This window comes from Salvelinus sp. IW2-2015, linkage group LG1 (genome assembly GCF_002910315.2).
Source record: "Salvelinus sp. IW2-2015 linkage group LG1, ASM291031v2, whole genome shotgun sequence".
Taxonomy (NCBI): Eukaryota; Metazoa; Chordata; class Actinopteri; order Salmoniformes; family Salmonidae; genus Salvelinus; species Salvelinus sp. IW2-2015.
In genome coordinates, this window is record NC_036838.1 from 51,831,964 (window position 1) to 51,852,216 (window position 20,253).

The following is a 20,253-nucleotide window of genomic DNA, read 5'->3' on the forward strand; positions in this document are numbered from 1 at the left end:
GCAAGAGTAATCCGATCTGTAGGGAACTCCACTGTCACTATAGGGCGAAACAGTGACAGTTCCATCAATTGTCCGGGCCTGACCTTAAAGTCTTGGGATGTTTTCACATAGTAAGGACCTGCATCTGTGACTGTCATCTGTCTTCTTTATTACTCTTGGTATAGCTTAAAAAACTCCACATGATGACTGAATGGTGCGGGTTCAAGACAATACTTTAAAGGGCAGTTGATATTATTAGAGAGTGTATCTTGCAATTTGTTAGAGTATGTGGCTCTCAACTTCATGTCAACATTGAACGATTTGATTGTAAAATTAGAGCAGAAAGTATTGATACATTAAATTAATTCCATTGGAGAGAGGACATTTAATACACTGTTTATTGATCTCATCAATACTTTAGATATGAGTGATTATTGATGGATTTGGCCCTGTTATGCCTGCAGGCCAAATATACTATACATCATATTAATCCATGTGTTCATTTCTTACCTGTTTCCATGTTGTCTGTTCTTGACCTTGCAAATGGTTTTATGTTGATTCAGATTCAATCTTTGAATGGTATTTCACAGTGAAATTTGAACCATCTTTTCACTGTAACATGCATACAATATTTAATGCTCTTAAGTGGTGCAGCCCAGTTCAGCTCAATCAATAATACATTCTGTCAGCTCTTAAAATAATGCTCTTAAAATACATTCGATGACAGTATGCATCAATCAATACCATCTTCTTCCAGAGAAGCATAATGAAAGTTGGCTATTTATGTGATTTATGTGAAAATATTCTCCGTGATTAATTTGCTGGAGCTTGACCTCGTAGAGTTGAGATAATACACTGAACAAAAATATAAACACAACATGCAACAATTTCAAAGATTTTACTGAGTTACAGTTTATATCAGGAAATCAGTCAATTTAAATGAATTCATTAGGCCCTAATCTATGGATTTCACTTGACTGGCAATACAGATATGCATCTATTGGCCACAGATTCCTTTAAAAAAAGGTAGGGGCGTGGATCAGAAATCATGTGGTGTTACCACCATTTGCCTTATGCAGCGCAGATCTCCTTCTCATAAAGTTGATCAGGTTGTTGATTGTGACGTGTGGAATGTTGTCCCACTCCTCTTCAATGGCTGGGGGAAGTTGCTGGATATTGGCGTGTACTGGAACACGCTGTTGTACACATTGATCCAGAGCATCCCTAACATGCTCAATGGGTGACATGTCTGGTGAGTATGCAGGCCATGGAAGGACTGGGACATTTTCAGCTTCCAGGAATTGTGTACAAATCCTTGCGACATGGGGCCGTGCATTATCATGCTGAAACATTAGGTGAGTGCGCCGATGAATGGCACAACAATTGGCCTCATGATCTCGTCACAGTATCTCTGAGCATTCAAAATGCCATCGATAAAATGCAATTGTGTTCGTAGTCCGTAACTTATGCCTGCTCTGTTCACAACGTTGGCATCAGCAAAACGCTCGCCCATGTGACACCATGTGGTAGAGAAATTAACTGCACATTTTAGTGTCCTTTTATTGTAACCAGCACAAGGTGCACCTGTGTAAGAATAATGCTGTTTAATCAGCTTCTTGATATGCCACACCTGTCAGGTGGATGGATTATCTTGGCAAAGGAGAAATGCATGCACAACATTTGATAGAAATAAGCTTTTTGTGCGTACATGGAACATTTCTGGGATCTTTTATTTCAGCTCATGAACATGGGACCAACTCTTTACATGTTGCGATTATATTTTTGTTCAGTGTAAAAAGGATAAAAAAACAGTGAACATCAAATGGTCCCAAAGTACTTTAAGGAGATATGATTTTCTCTGCCTTTCCTCTTGAATTGGCTTGCTTTAACAGCATAGATACCGAAAGCCTTTTCAGTAAGATCCGTAGGAAATAGATAATTGTCATAATGGACGCGCTGATGCTGTCTGAAGAACAAGCTCTGCCTCCTAATTCAGTAATTGGGTTCTGGGTATAGAAAGTATTTTTTAATTGAAATAGGCATTGATAGTAAAACTCATGCATAGTGTCTTAATCATGTTTCTTGTGTACTGTCATTTATTTTGCAATACTTTGTTGATGTTGTGATACATTTCCTTGGGTTTATCAAGGTCTGAATGGCTAAAAGTAAATATATTTTAAGAATGTCAAGAATTAATAGATAATTAACGTTTAAATTTTTTTTATAGCAATCTCTCAAACTCTTTACTGTATATCATGTCCATGTCACCCGGCCCCTTTCAACACTGTGGATAGTTATTCTCCCTCTAGAACTCCTTTTCCATTTTGTACATCAACTGTCATGTTTATTTCATTCTGTCTCAATATTTATGGGATTTGTCATTTATTCCTCACAACCTCTCACTCTCAGGATAGACTTGTCCTGGTTGATGTAATGTTCAATCTGTTTGCTCTGTGGATACAAATCCTCTGATGTTGGAACTGTTGCTCACTTTAGTTTATACTGATGGCTAGTTTTCCATCTGCTCATTTCCCTGTCTATGAACTGGAAGTGACAGTGGGAACAGGGGAAGAGCTGTCTGAAATAAATGGAATATCTTATACGGCAGGCAGCCTACGGATCAATTCCCCCCCCCCAAAAAATAAAATAATAATAATAATTTTAGGAACTCAGTCGGGGTCTCAACTTACTGTTGAGAGTTAGAATAGAAGAATACAGAAGATGCAATTTTGACATTTGGTTGTGCATCAGCAGTTTTCTCTCAATTGTAATGTCAGTCACTGAGAGTCACTCAATTAGCCCATGTCAACTACCATTTTTTAGATTGGTAAGTTAGTCTAGCCAGCTATCTAAACTTGTAGTAATCATGGTCGAATTACCAAATGGGTGGTTCCCCATTGATTTTATTAGTGACTCTCACTCAAATATCAAATTAAAATCTGCAAACATTTCTCTCCACCCTATGGCTAAATGAGTAGAATTGCAGGAAATTAGCTGTAAAACTGCACATTTTTCTCTCCGCCCCATGACAAAATATGTAGAATTATAAAATTGCAACATTTTCTCTACACCCCCATGGCAAAAGACAGAGAGAATTTGTTTTCACTTAGGTCCCCCAAAAGGCTAAGCTAGGCTCTGACTGCATGTGTGGGCATGAATTTGGGTAAGCAGACCCGCGAGCCCGTCATGATGAGTTCAATTTTTTTGTTGCCCCCACCCACATCAAAGTTGCCCATCCCTGTGTTATACCATCTGCGTCTGCTTACATGTAAGAGATTTGGCAGTCGTGCTTAGATACAGTGGTGGAAAAAGTACCCAATTGTCATAGGTTCCTGTCCTGCTAAGCATTCAAAATGTAACGAGTACCTTGTGTTGTTAGGGAAAATGTATGGAAAATCCTATACAATATTTTCTTTAGGAATGTAGTGAAGTTAAAGTAAAATTAGTCCAAAATATAAATAAAGTAAAGTACAGATACCACAAAAAATGACGTAAGTAGTACTTTAAAGTATTTTTACTCCTTTTTTCTACTAGTAATAACCCATGTGTATTGTTTACTGCACTGTTGGAGCTAGGAACATAAGCAGTTCACTACACCTGCGATAAGATCTGCAAAATATGTGTATGCAACCAATAACATTTGATTTGATTTGAATATGGACAACAATCGGCACTCTGAATAGGTATATGTACATATTCTTCAGTTGGAGAAAGTTTTGTTCCTCTAGATATTTTCCGGGATTGTCAATGTTACCCCCCTGAGTAGCAGTGCTCCAAATAATCTGACGTTACCCTTCCTCCCATGAACTTGTGATGGATGGTGGTGCTGCCAGTGAGGAGTTGGTCCTGTCTACTGCCTGACGCATGGCTAACTGATGGATAGAGGGCCGCTCTCTCACTCAATACCGCCTTCCCTTGATTATTATTTCTATTGATTCTTTATCGGTGATTATGTAAAAGATGTACACCCATAATTCATATGGATGAATAGCTTGTATATACAATGTTTCTGAGTCACAGAGTTGCCACCTCAAAGGTCATGATTTCAATGTGATACATTGTTCTACAGTGTATTATTGGTTGACTACAGAGTTAGACCAAAGATTTACCAATAATAAGCTATGGGATGTATTTGTTGTCAATGAAAATGGAAATGTGGGTCCAGATGAAAACTATGTTAGTGCAGACATTTTTATACGTATACATTTTGCCACAATACAGTCCTCAGTCGTTTTTACTTTATATTCATAGAGTACAGCTGTATTTCTCTCACAGAGCATGTGCAATTATGCAGACAGATGTGCTGTTTTTTTACTTCCGTTTTTTCATCTTTTATACGAGCCCCCCGCATCCAGAGATTTGAGAATCCTACTAGATTTGCTAAACATGGTGTAAAATTCCCGTAACTCCTGAAGGATTTACATGAATCCCTCGTTTAAATGCAAATATTTCCTGAACACTACTCTCCAGCTGTTGTGATAATGTGAATAGAGGGAGTACGGTAAGCTGAGTTAATTAAGTGTAAATAGCTACCAGCTATATTCTGGCTTTAGAACTTTTTTACCTGCATAGACTGTATGCAATTGCATCAGATGTCATGTGCTTGTCTCCCCTTTGTGGCTTTAAACGATTCTTCTATGACAAGAACAAAATGAAAGGAAATATCACTCATTACTGTACATTTGAACCTACGCTTTTTAAACCTACGCTATGATGTAATGTCAGCTACAGTTAACCCCAGTTACAGTAAGTTAAGCGTGAAAAGAGGAATCTAACTTTCAAGTGAAATGAACTCCCCTGTGAAACGAAATGCTTACGTGCAGGTTTTCTGTATGTGTGCCATTGGGGGTGAATATGCAAGACAAAATATTTAGGTGCCTTTGAATGGGGTATGGTAGTAGCTGCCCGGTTTGAGTGTGTCAAAAACTGCAACACTGCTAGGTTTTTCACGCTCAACAGTTTCCTGTGAATGGTCCACCACCCAAAGGACATCCAGCCAACTTGACACAACTGTGGAAAGCATTGGAGTAAACATGGGCCAGCATCCCTGTGGAATGCTTTTGACACCTTGTAGAGTGCATGCCCCGACGAATTGAGGCTGTTCTGAAGGCAAAAGGGTTGCAACTCAACATTGGGAAGGTGTTCCGAATGTTTTGTACACTCAGTGTATATTACGTTACCTTAATTTCTCAATAAATCGTGGGAAGAGTAGTTCAATACCAACATTTACAAGGCCTGCCTCTTTTCTTGCGACTGAGATGAGAATTATTAGACATATCTCTAGAAGGCTGACTGCATGCTTTCATGCTTTCTTTTGAACAAAAAGAGCCCATGTGCACAGCTGTGTGCTCAGAGGAGCATGCATTTGGTCAAGTCTCCAGCACTGTACCCTCTGACATTACAGGCTCTTCTTGAGGCATTGGCTGTATCATTCTGTAATAAGGATTTTGGCTGGGATCTTCAGGACCTTTTTGCAACAATGGTTTGTTTGCTCTGCTTCTGCTTTTAGGACGGGAGGGAGCACAGTTTGATTTTAGCACTATCATTATCTCTCTCTCTCTCTCCCTCTCTCTCTCTCTGTGTGTTTGTGTGTGTGGGCGCGCACACATGGGTGTGTGCATGTGTATTTTATCAGGATGATCAAACATAGCCTCCTGCACTGGCAGTGAAGTGGCCCCAGTACCGCTTCTTGTTACTACAACGGCTTTTATCCTAAATAATGCCCAAAAATATACTTTGTAAAATTTACTCAGCACCTTAGATGTCCAATGCTTTTGTCCACTTTGTTCCTTCAGGCTCTCTATTTCCTAGGCTCTCTGGGGCTTTTATCTAGCACCCCATCCTGTGTTGAGATGAAAGAGGGTGGCAGTGTCACTCCAAACCTTTTGTTACCAATCCCCTGGTTCCCAGATTGGACCACTATAGACACAGAATTACCTCCATGGGCCCACATGTACGGGACATCTGCAAGCCATTCATTAAAACTGTGTTTTGATAGAGAAAAGTCAAGGAGTCTAGACTTACCAAATGAGGAGTTCACTTGCAGACAATAAGCCCAGTCAGTCAGTCAGAGATTCATGTTTTATATCACATTCTCTTTTACCTGTAAAACTGTCTAGAGTTTAATTGTGCATTTTGAACTGCCATAGCACCTGAAACCAATTTGAACTGCCATAGCACCTGAAACCAATTTGAACTGCCATAGCACCTGAAACCAATTTGAACTGCCATAGCACCTGAAACCAATTTGAACTGCCATAGCACCTGAAACCAATTTGAATGTGTTCAGAATACTATTCAACATCAATTATTCACAAATGGAATGAACTTTCTACTTATTTCTATCAGTGTGCGGTCCAATGGTATCAGAAAATCATCTCTCTTTTTTAGAGATCAGTAAAATTGCTGAGGTGGATGCATATAGCTAATTGACTCTTAATTGCCAAATCTCACATTCATCTGTGAAAAATTGCAAAGAATTGCTTTTCTTAATAGACCTTAAGAGTCTCAAATAGCTATTAGCAAAAGTGTGTTCCTGGGTTAAGAGGAGATTTATGTTTGAAGAAATAATTAAAGCCTGCCTCCTAATCGACTTGTCCCATAACCAGTATGACATATATTAGCTGACCTTATAGTCCTCTTAATAAATCAGTGAGCCCAGTAATTTTACATTTAAATCTGCTCCTGGAGCAGAACTAACAGCAATCTAGTTTGAAAGCAGGTTTGGTTGGTTGCTGAGAGAGATGCTCAAGACTTTTCCATCAAGTCGCCCTGGAAAGAGAGCGCTTTCATTCCAGCATTGATGCTCGAGGTGACATGACAATATGGAACATATTACAGAGCAAGGTTAATTAAGGTTAATTAATCAAATTGGAACAATATGTGCTCTTAAATCTGCACCCGTTATCAAATAAATGTCTCTTTGTTCCCAGTGGTAGAAAGATACCGTATGAATGTATTTTGTGTCACCAGCTGTGTCCACAACAGTCAAATTCTTTCTAACTTTGGCCATTTTTATGTAGACAGGCTTCATTTTAGCCACTCAAAAATGAAAATCTTACCTACTGTAGATTTCACCTAGATTTTTGTTTATCTTGTATTGAGATAATTAAGTCAAAATGACTTTTTTTATTTTATTTAGCTTACCCTGAAAATGCATTTGTCTTGTATTAAGATATTCTGACTTGTATCAAGCCTTTTTTTAGGTTAAAATAAGCTAAATTATCTGCCAGTGCACAGAGATAATTTGTCTTGATAAGACGCCAGATCATTTTGCTTATTTTAACCTACAGTAATAAAAGGCTTGATACAAATCAGAATATCTTAATCCAAGACAAATTATCTTGATGCAGTTTCTGGGTAAACTAAATCAACTCAAAACAAGTAAATGCATTTTCTGGGTTAGCTAAATCAACTCAAACATGTAATTTCAATTTAATTATATCAATACAAGATTTTTTTTAAATCTAGGTATGATAAAAATACAATTGCAGTGTACTGGTTAGTTCATACTGTCCCCACGTCAAACTGTGTCATCACGTATAAACAAAATGGAACATTCAGTACACTGCAACAACAACAAAAAATCTTACCTAGATTTTTTCATCTTGTAACGAGATAATTAACTCAAAGTTACTTGTCCACAAGCTCGCTGCTGCTGTTTTGTCTTTGTGAGATATCTACAGTACCTGTCTGTGCAGCTTTTATTTCTCCAAACTAATTGATCTGTTTTGTGGAGCTGCTCCTTTCATGTCTGTGGTAGAGGTGGCATTATTCCAAATCAAATCACTGCTTACAGCCTCTTGAAAGGCATTGAGAAGTTCCTATTGCAATGTATTTATCCAGCTCCCACCTGAGACTCCTCTGCACACTCATCCATGAGGACTGTTCTGTGCTCCCCGAATTACCTTTACCCGGATCTGCTGGGCAACAATAGCAGGGAGAATTGCAGGAAGCTGTTTTTACCTGTTATTGTTTTCCATCAATTGTCAAGCATAAATTAGTTTCAATAAAAAGGTAATTTTAGTTTTTAAGCCATTTTGAAATTGCTTTGTAATGTTTGCGATAGTAAGAGTGATGAAAAAAAAACACAATGGAAACCTGATAACCACTGGAGCCATTAAAATCCTTCATGTGTGACTTAGGCTAAGCAAAATACTTTTCTGCCTACTGGAGCCCCATATTGATTTGGGCCTTATTGGTTTTATCCACAACACTTTGGGTCCAATATCGACTTTTTAATGTTTGGGGACTATGAGTTCATAATTTCAGATGTAAAATTACATGATCACAGTTATTTTGCCGTCTGCCTCAGCTGTGATATTTTTCCGTCTGTCTCAGCCGTGCTACAATGATCTAATCTAGTGTTGATAACATTCTCATGTGGTAGTGATTCCTATATGGTTGCATAGTGTTGTATATACTGTTTGATACCCTTTCGTCTTATTTCTCGTCTGTTTTTCTAGTGTTACATTATTATTGATTATTGCATTGTTGGGTTTTGAGTTTGCAAGAAAGGCATTTCACTGTACTTGTGCATGTGAAATTAAAACTTGAAACTATGAAATATCTAAAGTGTAGTACAAGGGGTGCTAATTAAGCAATTGTTTGTGTAGTGTCCAATTGATTTAACGACTTTTACTGCATGAAGCAGTAATAATCATCTTCAACGTAAAAGCTTTCACAGCACTGAAATGTTTCAATCTGTTCAGCTTTGCCCTAGACTAATGTATTTTACTGGGTGGCTTCATAGATAGATTCTTCTTTGTGTTTGGGGATTTTCTGATGAAATCAAACTTGGTTTCAGCCCAATGACACTCCTTTATTTCTCCCTCAATTGTATTGATTAATGGAGTCATTCAAATTTTTTTGATAAGATGTTATTCCTTAATCGTGTGAATTTAGAATGCTTACTGTGTGCAGTGTTCATCATTTTTGGAAGATAGACATGTTAGCTTCCATCTTTAGACAAATGGTAGTTTTCATCAGCTTTCTGTTCACTTGGCATTATTGGTGACAATATTCTCACATTGAGATTTGGGATCCCTCAGTAAACAGCAGTGGTGTAAATTACTTAAGTAAAAATAATTTAAAGTACTACTTAAGTAGTTTTTTGGTGTATCTGTACTTAACTATTTTACATCCTCCTCAAGCAGGACAGAATTATAGTCCAATTCACGCACCTATAAATTTAACCAGTTGTCCTCCCTACTGCCTCTGATCTTGAGGACTCACTAAAAATAATACTGACTTTGCTCTGTCTGTCCGTAAATAAAAAGGAAATCGTTATGTTTGGTTTGCTTAATGTAAGGAATTTGATGAATGGCATGTACTTTTACTTTGTACTTTTACTCAAGTATGACTGTACTTAAAGGAAAATACAGAAATCATTGCTGTATGATGCGTTTTGCATCACATGACGCAAAACGCAGCATCATATGATGCAAAATGCATCAAAATGCATGATGCATCATATGGGGATGATTTTTGTATTTTGAAAGTTACATGTCTTGAAAACTTGATTGCTGACGAGCAAAGCATTTTGGGACTATGTCAAAAATGGACTAATGAAACAAATACCAAAATATAGTTTTGGGGTGGAATCTTCCGTTAAGTACACTTAAAATCAGATACTTTTAGACATTTACTCAAGTAGTATTTTACTGGGTTACTTTCACTTTTACTTGAGTTATTTTCTATTAAGGTATCTTTTTTTTCAGCTTAAGGCTGTTTACCACCCCAAAATGTGTATACTTACTGCACAAGACGATGCTCACAGGGATTTCCATTGTGACTATTCATCTCCAGCTAAATATACTTCTCACTACTTTTCTTTCTGACCAATGTTTACTTTCGATAAGTTGGATGCACAGCACAGCTGCAGCAAAGATGAGATTTTCAATTTTGAATAAAATAGTTAGTCTTTCCTTTCTTTTGATTTCCCTCTAATTTGTAGACTGTTTTCTTGCTCTGCACAAACATGTTTTTTTCCCATCTGTTTTATCTTGCAAACTATTAAAGATTTGTTGGGCCACAATCCAACAGGGGGTTTTACATAATGCCTATTGTTTTTCAGACTTGGGAAACTTCAAGACCCACCGAAGAAACTCAGTGTCAGTTCGCGAGGGACAGGGGGTGGTGCTGTTGTGTGGTCCCCCATCTCACTCTGGAGGTAAGAAAGCAAACACAGACTCTTTGCAGTGATAACTGAGCAATGCTGTTTCACCCACTTGTCAGGCCTCTCTCTCTCTCTCTCTCTCTCTCTCTCTCTCTCTCTCTCTCTCTCTCTCTCTCTCTCTCTCTCTCTCTCTCTCTCTCTTCTCTCTCTCTCCCCCCTCTCTCTCTCTTCTCCTTCTCTCTCTCTCTCTCTCTCTCTCTCTCTCTCTCTCTCTCTCTCTCTCTCTCTCATCTCTCTCTCTCTCTCTCTCTCTCTCTCTCTCTCTCTCTCCTCTCTCTCTCTCTCTTCTCTCTCTCTCTCTCTCTCTCTCTCTCTCTCTCTCTCTCTCTCCTCCTCTCGCCTTCTCTCTCTCTCTCTCTCTCTCTCTCTCTCTCTCTCTCTCTCTCTCTCTCTCTCTTCTTCTCTTCTCTCCTCCTCTCGCTCTGCTCCTCTCTCATTTAAGCTTTTCAAACAGCTGTCTTAAGAAATGTCCAAGGCTGATGCATCAGAAATGGAGAGTGGGGTTTCCAGACAGGCATCTCCTCTCTGCAGCTTTCGGCTCCTGCAGCTGCTTATCTTACTCTTTCTCATGGTTCTAAGACCGTCAGCAAGTGTTAGCTTGCCAAACTGCCCTCTGGAGAGATAGGTATTTGTGTGCCACTAGCCTATAGCTCACTAAGTTCAACCAACACCCTCATCACCAGCCTCTGTGGGGGGCCAAGTGATCTCCAACAGATCTTTCCCGGTATCCAATAGATACTGTAGCTCAAACATTATCTTCTTGTGCTAACCATGGGGGATCAAGCCATTCTTCTCTGTAGGGAGTTCAGTTTTCTCTCCCTAACAAGCCTTGAAGTCCCACCTCTCCTTCTCCTCATTTATTGGATTTATGTGAGTGCCTCTCAGGCCTCACCCTCTCTGTGCCTTCCATGGTCCTCTGTAGCTCAGTTAGAAGGGCATGGCACTTGCAACGTCAGGATAGTGAGTTTGATTACGTAAAATGTAAGCACCACAGGAGGCTGGTGAGTGGAGGACAGCTCATAATAATGGCTGGAATGGAGTGAATGGAATGGTATTAAAACATATTAAAACCATGTGTTTGATACCATTCCATTAATTCCCTTCCAGCCATTACAATGAGCCTGTCCTCCCCAATTAAGGTGCCACCAGCCAGCTGCACGCATAACTGTAAGTCACTTTGGATAAAAGTGTCTGCTAAATTGAATATATTATTTATATTTTATAATTTTCTATATCAGTGTGATTACTTTTATTCATTAAGAGAGTAGCATGTGTATTTGCAGATTATTACTGATGTTGACAGTGTTTCTCAATTATAAGCACATTATTAGCTTCATATCCAAAACATGTTTTCTCATCAAATTACCATTGGTTGATGCTAGTTTCTTTCACACTATAAACGCATCAGAACTGAGAACGGTACTTTTCAGTTCTACTGAATATCCTGACATGATGAAACAGAAGAAGTCATTACTTTTTAAAAGCAAATTTAATTTCTGTCTAGTTTCCATGGTGAAGTATACAGCATGTTGCTTCTATTGTATTTTCTATTTTATTTCTCACACATGTTCATAAATTGTTAACAGGTCAAAAGAGAAATTAATTGCTTTAGTTCTTACCACTTCTTAGAAAGTGAATAATACTCAGAAGTGAAGAGGATAAGTTTGTATTCCCTATAGCTGAAAAGGGTGTCTGGTGTTACTTATTCAGAAGCTTACTACATGAGAAAACAATTGTTGTGAAGGCTGAACTTTATATACAGTTTCAACCCACAGTAATTTGCTTTGGCTGGTGAAGAAAAAAAAGTGTATAGCTATTGAATCAAAAAAAAAAAAAATGTAATTTATCTTTTGAACATTTGTACACGCTCAATATTTCTGAAATATCTGAATGTGCAGCTGACATGACAATGCTTGACAAGTAGACCTACCAAAATGTTTTCTTGTTATTTGTGTATTTGAATATTTCTGTGAGAGAAAACTGGTAGAAATTAAAACCATTCGCTTCTAGCCAGGCATGGAATTATATATTTCTGAGTTCTGTCACAGTAACACCATTATAATGACAGTGCATTTTCTCATGCTATGACTATAAGCATTAACTGCTACTGTAGGCACACATCTGGAAAAATAGGGTATCCACAAATTTCCAATCACTTATGCGGTATCATTTTGGCTGTCACCTTTGTCTCTTGGCACATTCTGTCTTGTTTTGGCACATGGATCAGATGTGATGGCTCGCATCTTTTTCAGAAACAWTTAAATGTAACACCAGCTTTGCCTCGCCTATTCAAACCTCTTTCACAGATGTCATAAATTCACTTACTAGCCCTGCAGTGAAAAAAACTGAAAGTACAGTAAGGCAGAGGTTAAAATTGTTACCTGGAAAAAATTGGGGGAGGACCATGCTTGGTGCTGCCTAAGAAGGCATGTCACAGGCTTCGTCCAAAAAATGCAATATCTGTGCACGAGATAGAGAGCGCGAAAATGTAAAGGAGGACCGGAGATAAGCTTGCTACTGCTGTAATTGATTTTAATAAAAACAATATGTTTTGTTGCCRGCAATGAAGCTATTTATCAGCGCTATTGACCTCACAATAAGCCATATTCAAGTTATTTATATAACTCACATTACTATGAAACAGCAGCTGTGGAGATGGACAGTGCACGGGTGTTGAAAGTAGGCTATTCAAGAAGGCCTAATTGATTTAAACAGTCTTTATTTTAGACGTTAGGCTACTAACAACAAGAGGGCTTTGTGTTAGAGCCTATTTATTCCTATTCAAGAAATAAGAGCTAGGCCTACTTGCTTGACAGCCAAATTAATGGGCTCTGTTTTTGTCTTGTGTTAAGACGCTGCTAGTGTCAAACTCATGTTTGTTGCCAATTTCAACCTGTTAAAGCCAGCGCGCTGCTATTTTTAAACTTATGCGCAAGGATTGGTAATTTGTCTTCTTTTTTTGTATTGTACCCCCTTTTTCATGATATCCAATTGCGATCCAATTACGAGCTTGTCTTATCGCTGTAACTCCCCAACAAGCTCGGGAGAGACGAAGGTCGAGTCATGCGTCTTCCCGAAACATGACCCACCATGTTTCGGAGGAAACACCATTCAACTGACAACCAAAGTCAGCCTGCAGGTGCCCGGCCCACCACAAGGAGTCGCTAGAGCACGATATGCCAATTAAAGCCCTCCCAGGCAAACCCTCCCCTAACTTAGAAAATTGTGTGCCGCCCTATGGGACTCCCGGTTGCAACACAGCCTGGGATCGAACCCAGGTCAGGAGTGACACCTCAAGCACTGCGTAGCAGTGCCTTAGACCTTTCTTATATCAGCTTGCTTGCGTTTAGATGGGAGGGATGGAAATATATTTTGATTGAAATATTTACTTTCAAAGATTGAAAGTACTAATTTCAGGCAGCGTTGGTAGGGATATTTAAGACAAACCAAAATCTTGTTTTAGCAGTTGGTTATGGCATAACTTTTGACAGCGGAAATGCAGCCTATCCAGCTGTGATGCACCCTGCCCATATGCACATGAAACAAGAGTAATGTGCTTTTGGTGCCTGTACACTTAGAAACGGTCTGGCTCATGAGACTGAAACTAAATCTTAATCACCAATTATTAAAATATCAATTTTGAGAGGAGCAAAACAGGAAGCTGACATTCCCTTTTTATCTAAATATTTTAGGCAGGCCTCACTCCCTCCACATACAACACCCGTTCTGCCAGTCACATTCGGTTAAAGGTCCCCAAAGCACACACATCCTTGGGTCGCTCGTCTTTTCAGTTCGCTGCAGCTAGCGACTGGAACGAGCTGCAATAAACACTCTAAACTGGACAGTTTTATCTCAATCTCTTAATCTCAATCATGGACACTCTTACTGACATTTGTGGCTGCTTTGCGTGATGTATAGTTGTCTCTACCTTCGTGCCCTTTGTGCTGCTGCCATGTTGTGTTGCTATAGTACCATGTTGTTGTCATGTAGTGTTGCTACAGTACCATGCTGTGTTGTCATGTGTTGCTGCCATGCTATGTTGTTATCTTAGGTCTCTCTTTATGTAATGTTGTGTTGTCTCTCTTCTCATGATGTGTGTTTTGTCATATATTTCTATTTCATTTATTTGTTTGCCTAGTTTGCCTAGTTAAATAAAGGTTAAATAATAAAAATATATAAAATACAAATTTTAACCATGCAGCTCCTGTTTTGGATTTGCATAAAACAACCTCCATGATGTAGGCTACTTGTGTCCATGCACTTTGTTTAGAAGTTATTTTTCTGTAACAATTGCTTGTTTTACGTTTGATATGGTCAAAACCCAAGGCCTCCGTAACTACCCTTACCTCTAGGACTACTATAACAAAGGCTGGTTCAACAGCAATGTGTTGTCTTTTTATCCTGCCGATTGTATGATATCATTACATTTTACATTTATTTATGGTTGTTGTTTAAAAAAAAGAAGCAGATTGATTGTTTTTCGAGATAAAAAAATATTCAAACCAAACTTATTAGAAAGATTCACCATCCTAGTTTAATGATGTCGTCTATCTCATGCTGTCTGGTCCAAAAAAGTATGACATTGTTGCCAGCGGTAGTATTGAATGCAAGGGAAGCCAGATAGCATTTGGCCTCCCTTGATAAAAAAAGTAGATAATAATAGCCAATCAGCGTTGAGCTCAACTGAGTGAGCTCAGCTGTGAATGGTCCTGGCGCATCAAAACAAAGTGCCAAGGGAAGCCAGTTTGGTTTGGCGTCACTCCTATCTAATCGCATCGAGAGCATACGTCATTGACAGAAACAACTTTAATTGTTGCATCTTGTTGTGTAGTTGTCCTCCAGTGGCTAGCTAGCTAGATAAAATTGGCACTTTCCTAAATTAGCCATGGATGGAGATAGATTATAATCACAGCCGTATATATTCCCCCCCAAGCAGACACATCGATGGCCCTGAACGAACTTTATCTGACTCTATGTAAACTGGAAACCACACACCCTGAGGCTGCATTCATTGTAGCTGGGGATTTTAACAAGGCTAATCTGAAAACAAAACTCCCTAAATTCTATCAGCATATCGATTGTGCTACCAGACTGGTAAAACCCTGGATCATTGTTATTCTAACTTCCGTGACGCATATAAGGCCCTCCCCCGCCCTCCTTTCGGAAAAGCTGACCACGACTCCATTTTGTTGKTTCCAGCCTACAAACAGAAACTAAAACAACAAGCTCCCTCACTCAGGTCTGTTCAACACTGGTCCGACCAATCTGAATCCACGCTTCAAGACTGCTTCGATCACGTGGATTGGGATATGTTCCGCATTGCGTCCAACAACAACATTGACGAATACGCTGATTCGGTGAGCGAGTTCATTAGAAAGTGCATCGGRGACGTAATAACCCACAGCAACGATTAAAACATTCCCAAACCAGAAACCGTGGATTGATGGCAGCATTCGCACGAAACTGAAAGCGCGAACCACTGCTTTTAACCAGGGCAAGGTGACTGGAAACATGACCGAATACAAACAGTGTAGCTATTCCCTCCGCAAGGCAATCAAACAAGCTAAGTGCCAGTATAGAGACAAAGTAGAGTCGCAATTCAACTGCCCAGACACACGAGAAAGGGGCAGGGTCTACAGTCAACAACCAGCCCCGTCGCGGACCAGGATGTCTTGCTCCCAAATAACTTTTTTGCTCGCTTTGAGGACAATACAGTGCCACTGACACGGCCCGCTACCAAAACCTGCGGGCTCTCCTTCACTGCAGCCGTGGTGAGTAAAACATTTAAAAGTGTTAACCCTCGCAAGGCTGCAGGCCCAGACGGCATTCCCAGCCGCGTCCTRAGAGCATGCGCAGACCAGCTGGCTGGTGTGTTTACGGACATATTCAATCAATCCTTATCCCAGTCTGCTGTTCCCACATGCTTCAAGAGGGCCACCATTGTTCCTGTTCCCAAGAAAGCTAAGGTAACTMAGCTAAACGACTACCGCCCCGTAGCACTCACTTCCGTCATCATGAAGTGCTTTGAGAGACTAGTCAAGGACCATATCACCTCACACCCTACCTGACACCCTAGACCCACTCCAATTTGCTTACCGACCCAATAGTCCACAGACGACGCAATCGCAACCACACTGCACACTGCCCTAACCCATCTGGACAAGAGGAATACCTATGTGAGAATGCTGTTCATCGACTACAGCTCAGCATTTAACACCATAGTACTCTCCAACTCGTCATCAAGCTTGAGACCCTGGGTCTCGACCCCGCCCTGTGCAACTGGGTACTGGACTTCCTGACGGGCCGCCCCCAGGTGGTGAGGGTAGGTAACAACATTCTCCACCCGCTGATCCTCAACAGTGGGCCCCACAAGGGTGCGTTCTGAGCCCTCTCCTGTACTCCCTGTTCACCCACGACTGCGTGGCCATGCACGCCTCCAACTCAATCATCAAGTTTGTGGACGACACTACAGTGGTAGCTTGATTACCAACACGACGACGACGGCCTACAGGAGGAGGTGAGGGCCCTCGGGAGTGTGGTGTCAGGAAAATAACCTCACACTCAACGTCAACAAAAAACAAGGAGATGATTGTGGACTTCAGGAACAGCAGAGGGAGCACCCCCCTATCCACATCGACGGGACAGTAGTGGAGAGGATAGTAAGTTTTAAGTTCCTCGGTGTACACATCACAGACAAACTGAATTGGTCCACCCACACAGACAGCGTTGTGAAGAAGGCGCAGCAGCAGAGCCTCTTCAACCTCAGGAGGCTGAAGAAATTCGGCTTGTCACCAAAAGCACTCACAAACTTCTACAGATGCACAATCGAGAGCATCCTGTTAGGCTGTATCACCGCCTGGTACGGCAACTGCTCCGCCCACAACCGTAAGGCTCTCCAGACGGTAGTAAGGTCTCAAAACGCATCACCGGGGGCAAAACTACCTGCCCTCCAGGACACCTACACCACCCGATGTCACAGGAAGGCCATAAAGATCATCAAGGACAACAATCACCCGAGCCACTGCCTGTTCACCCCGCTATCATCCAGAAGGCGAGGTCAGTACAGGTGCATCAAAGCAGGGACCGAGAGACTGAAAAACAGCTTCTATCTCAAGGCCATCAGACTGTTAACCAGCCACCACTAACATTTAGTGGCTGCTGCCAACATACTGACTCAACTCCAGCCACTTTAATAATGGGAATTGATGGAAATGTATGTAAAAATGTATCACTAGCCACTTTAAACAATGCCACTTAATATAATGTTTACATACCCTACATTTACTCATCTCATATGTATATGTATATACTGGACTCTATATCATCTACTGCATTTTGCCATCTTTATGTAATACATGTATCACTAGCCACTTTAAACTATGCCACTTTGTTTATATACCCTACATTACTCATATCATATGTATATACTGTACTCTATACCATCTACTGCATCTTGCCTATGCCGTTCTTTACCATCACTCATTCATATATCTTTATGTACATATTCTTTATCCCTTTACACTTGTGTGTATAAGGTAGTAGTTGTGGAATTGTTAGGTTAGATTACTCGTTGGTTATTACTGGATTGTCGGAACTAGAAGCACAAGCATTTCCATCTGCTAACCATGTGTATGTGACAAATACAATTCGATTTGATTTGATTTGATTATAAAGGAGATAACCCGCCCCCGCCTGTCCACGGGGGTCTGCGAATCCACAACCTTCTGGCTACTTTGCCATGTAATGCTCACAAAACAAAGAACAGTTTATAAAACTGTATATCTTATGCTCTACTCCGTCCTAGGCGTGAGGGTAAATGGTAGGCTTGTTCTCTGCTATCCACTTTATGTTTTAATTATTATTTGGGGTATACGGTGGGTCACAATTTTTCTTTTCAAGCGTATATTTTACTGAACTGATGGCTATCCATTTTCATTTTCAGAGAGGTCCGATTTTCAGTTGTAGAAGTACTTCTAAGCATACGCAGAGGAAGAATCTGTGATTTAAAAAAGTCTGTAGCAATTTGTAGTTTGTAGCCTGTTGGGATTGTTCCTAACAAAAGCTTGGCAGGCTCCATGGCCAATTAGAATTTCAGATGTGCATATTTCATATTTTGGTGCCAATGTGTCTAAGCTGAAACAAAGGTGCAGAAAACTGCCTGAAACAAGTTAGGATTCAACCCTTCCCACTAACATTTATCATAGTCCTCCATCTACACATTCAGGCATTGTAGATAGTAACGTGATCTACCCTCATATTTTCAGTGTTGATAATTCCATATCTAATGTATTCAGTGGATGGCTGGCTGCTGGCTGGAAGACCCTGTTTGGGGATGACATCTCCGCTTTAGTTTGTGTTTTAATAAACCTATTACTTCTTATCAAAGACAGGAGAGAAAACATTTCAAACTCGTCAGACATGTTCATACATCTAATAGAGGCCACCTCGAGGCTTGTGACTCACTACCGATGCACGGTACCATCTCAGCCTGTCAATTAAAAGTGTTTCTCTGTGAGTTACTTGTCTTCTTAGTAATGAGAAGTAGAACATCAGTTTTATTGTCACAATGTTGTTTCAGAAAGCATACAGTTATGCTGAACTCGAAGGTGATATTTCAGCTCAAAGATAGTGGTTAAAATATTTTTACCCTAGAATGTTAGTTTACTTTCTGTTGGAGACATTCTATTGACGGAACYTTTCTTCATGGAAAATAGGTTTCCATTGTTTGTTCATGCAAGGTTTTCCACTGTTGTCCTTGAAGATCAGATGAAATTCATTTCAAAGTTAGCGTCTGATAAGTCATATGCTAGGAACAAAACAAAATAGTATGCCTCAGAGTATTTCCCTGTGCTGGCGCAGTCGGTTATCGTGAGTGTCTTTGCGGGGTCCTTGCCACTTAGCTGATGTGCTGGGTTTGTACAGAAGGAAGACTTTGTACTTCTAAGTTGTATTATGTTGCTGTCTTTGTGGTGTAATAATAAAACGAGARGCACCGACTGTAGTAGCTCATGAATACACGGAATGGAGATCATGGAAAGACTCTGTTGAAAACAGATGTGCTATCTTAACTTGATCACTCTGTTGTTGCAATTGTAGTGTATTCAAGGTTTAAAAATGCTTCTAAAATGTGTAATTTCCACTATAAATGTCAAATTTGATTTATCCTAACTAAAAATGCATCAACCCCTACAAAAATGTCCATTCATTATAATCCACATTTCCTATTGCTGCAGGATTCTTTTCTTGCTATGAGAAACTGGCCATATTAAGATAGAACACCTGTATATAGTATGTAGGCAAGCCATGAGTGCATACTGAGGTGATGCCACACCAGTGTGATGTAATGGTTAGTACGAACCCTGGATCCATCAGATAATTAGCAATTACATTGTATGTCACTCGTTTGACACGACGAGGGGTGTCTCTCTTCAAGATGGTGACAACCTATGACATGTGATGATGAGAACAATCTGTTATCATGCCACACTGTATCTCACAAATCCTGTATGTGGGTGGTGCAGTATTAGATGAGAATTCCAGCACATCCTTGGCCTTATTCATTACCGTATGTTGGTGGGCCAGGCCATGGGTACCAGCCTTGAGGACCCTCAGTGCCAGTGTATCCCCAGGGCTCCGCTGAGCCTCTGCCTGCCAGAGTGGCTGTTAGGGGACCCATAAGTAGCAGACAGCTGTCCACAAGCTCCCTGTGCTGGAGAGTGCATACTTAGTGGGCTCAAAAATGCAGATTGAGCTATATGATCTACTGGCAAGGGAGCGAGGGAGTGTGTGTTTGTGTGTGCGTGTGCTTGTGTGCCCTACAGCTTGTGGGTTAGCGACGTACACACCAGCAGAATGTTTACTGAAATGCATTTACAGATCATCTGTGACTACGTATTTCAGAGGGTTTTTGCTGTCTGGGCTTATGTATAATCTGATCAGTGGATGGCACATTTTATCATCTCCATAAATAAACTCCTGACTTGTTAACTCCTAAATATTGTTTTGAAACACATTTTTTACACCCTGGCTATTGCCAGAGGATCAATACCCACAGAATGTAATTTGCCACAACCGTTTGCAATAGCACTGATTGCACA

General features: G+C 40.2%; 1 protein-coding gene across 3 annotated transcripts in view; it reads left to right on the plus strand.

The window, feature by feature from the left end:
- The window catches only part of LOC111969579 (contactin-4-like), a 259,803-nt gene that overhangs the window by 120,968 nt on the left and 118,582 nt on the right, over positions 1 to 20,253 (plus strand). For all 3 annotated transcript variants that reach the window (XM_023995756.1, XM_023995757.1, XM_023995759.2), the window contains exon 5: positions 10,055 to 10,150. In XM_023995756.1, the coding sequence (XP_023851524.1) occupies positions 10,055 to 10,150 (96 nt within the window). The remainder of the gene's footprint in view (positions 1 to 10,054; positions 10,151 to 20,253) is intronic.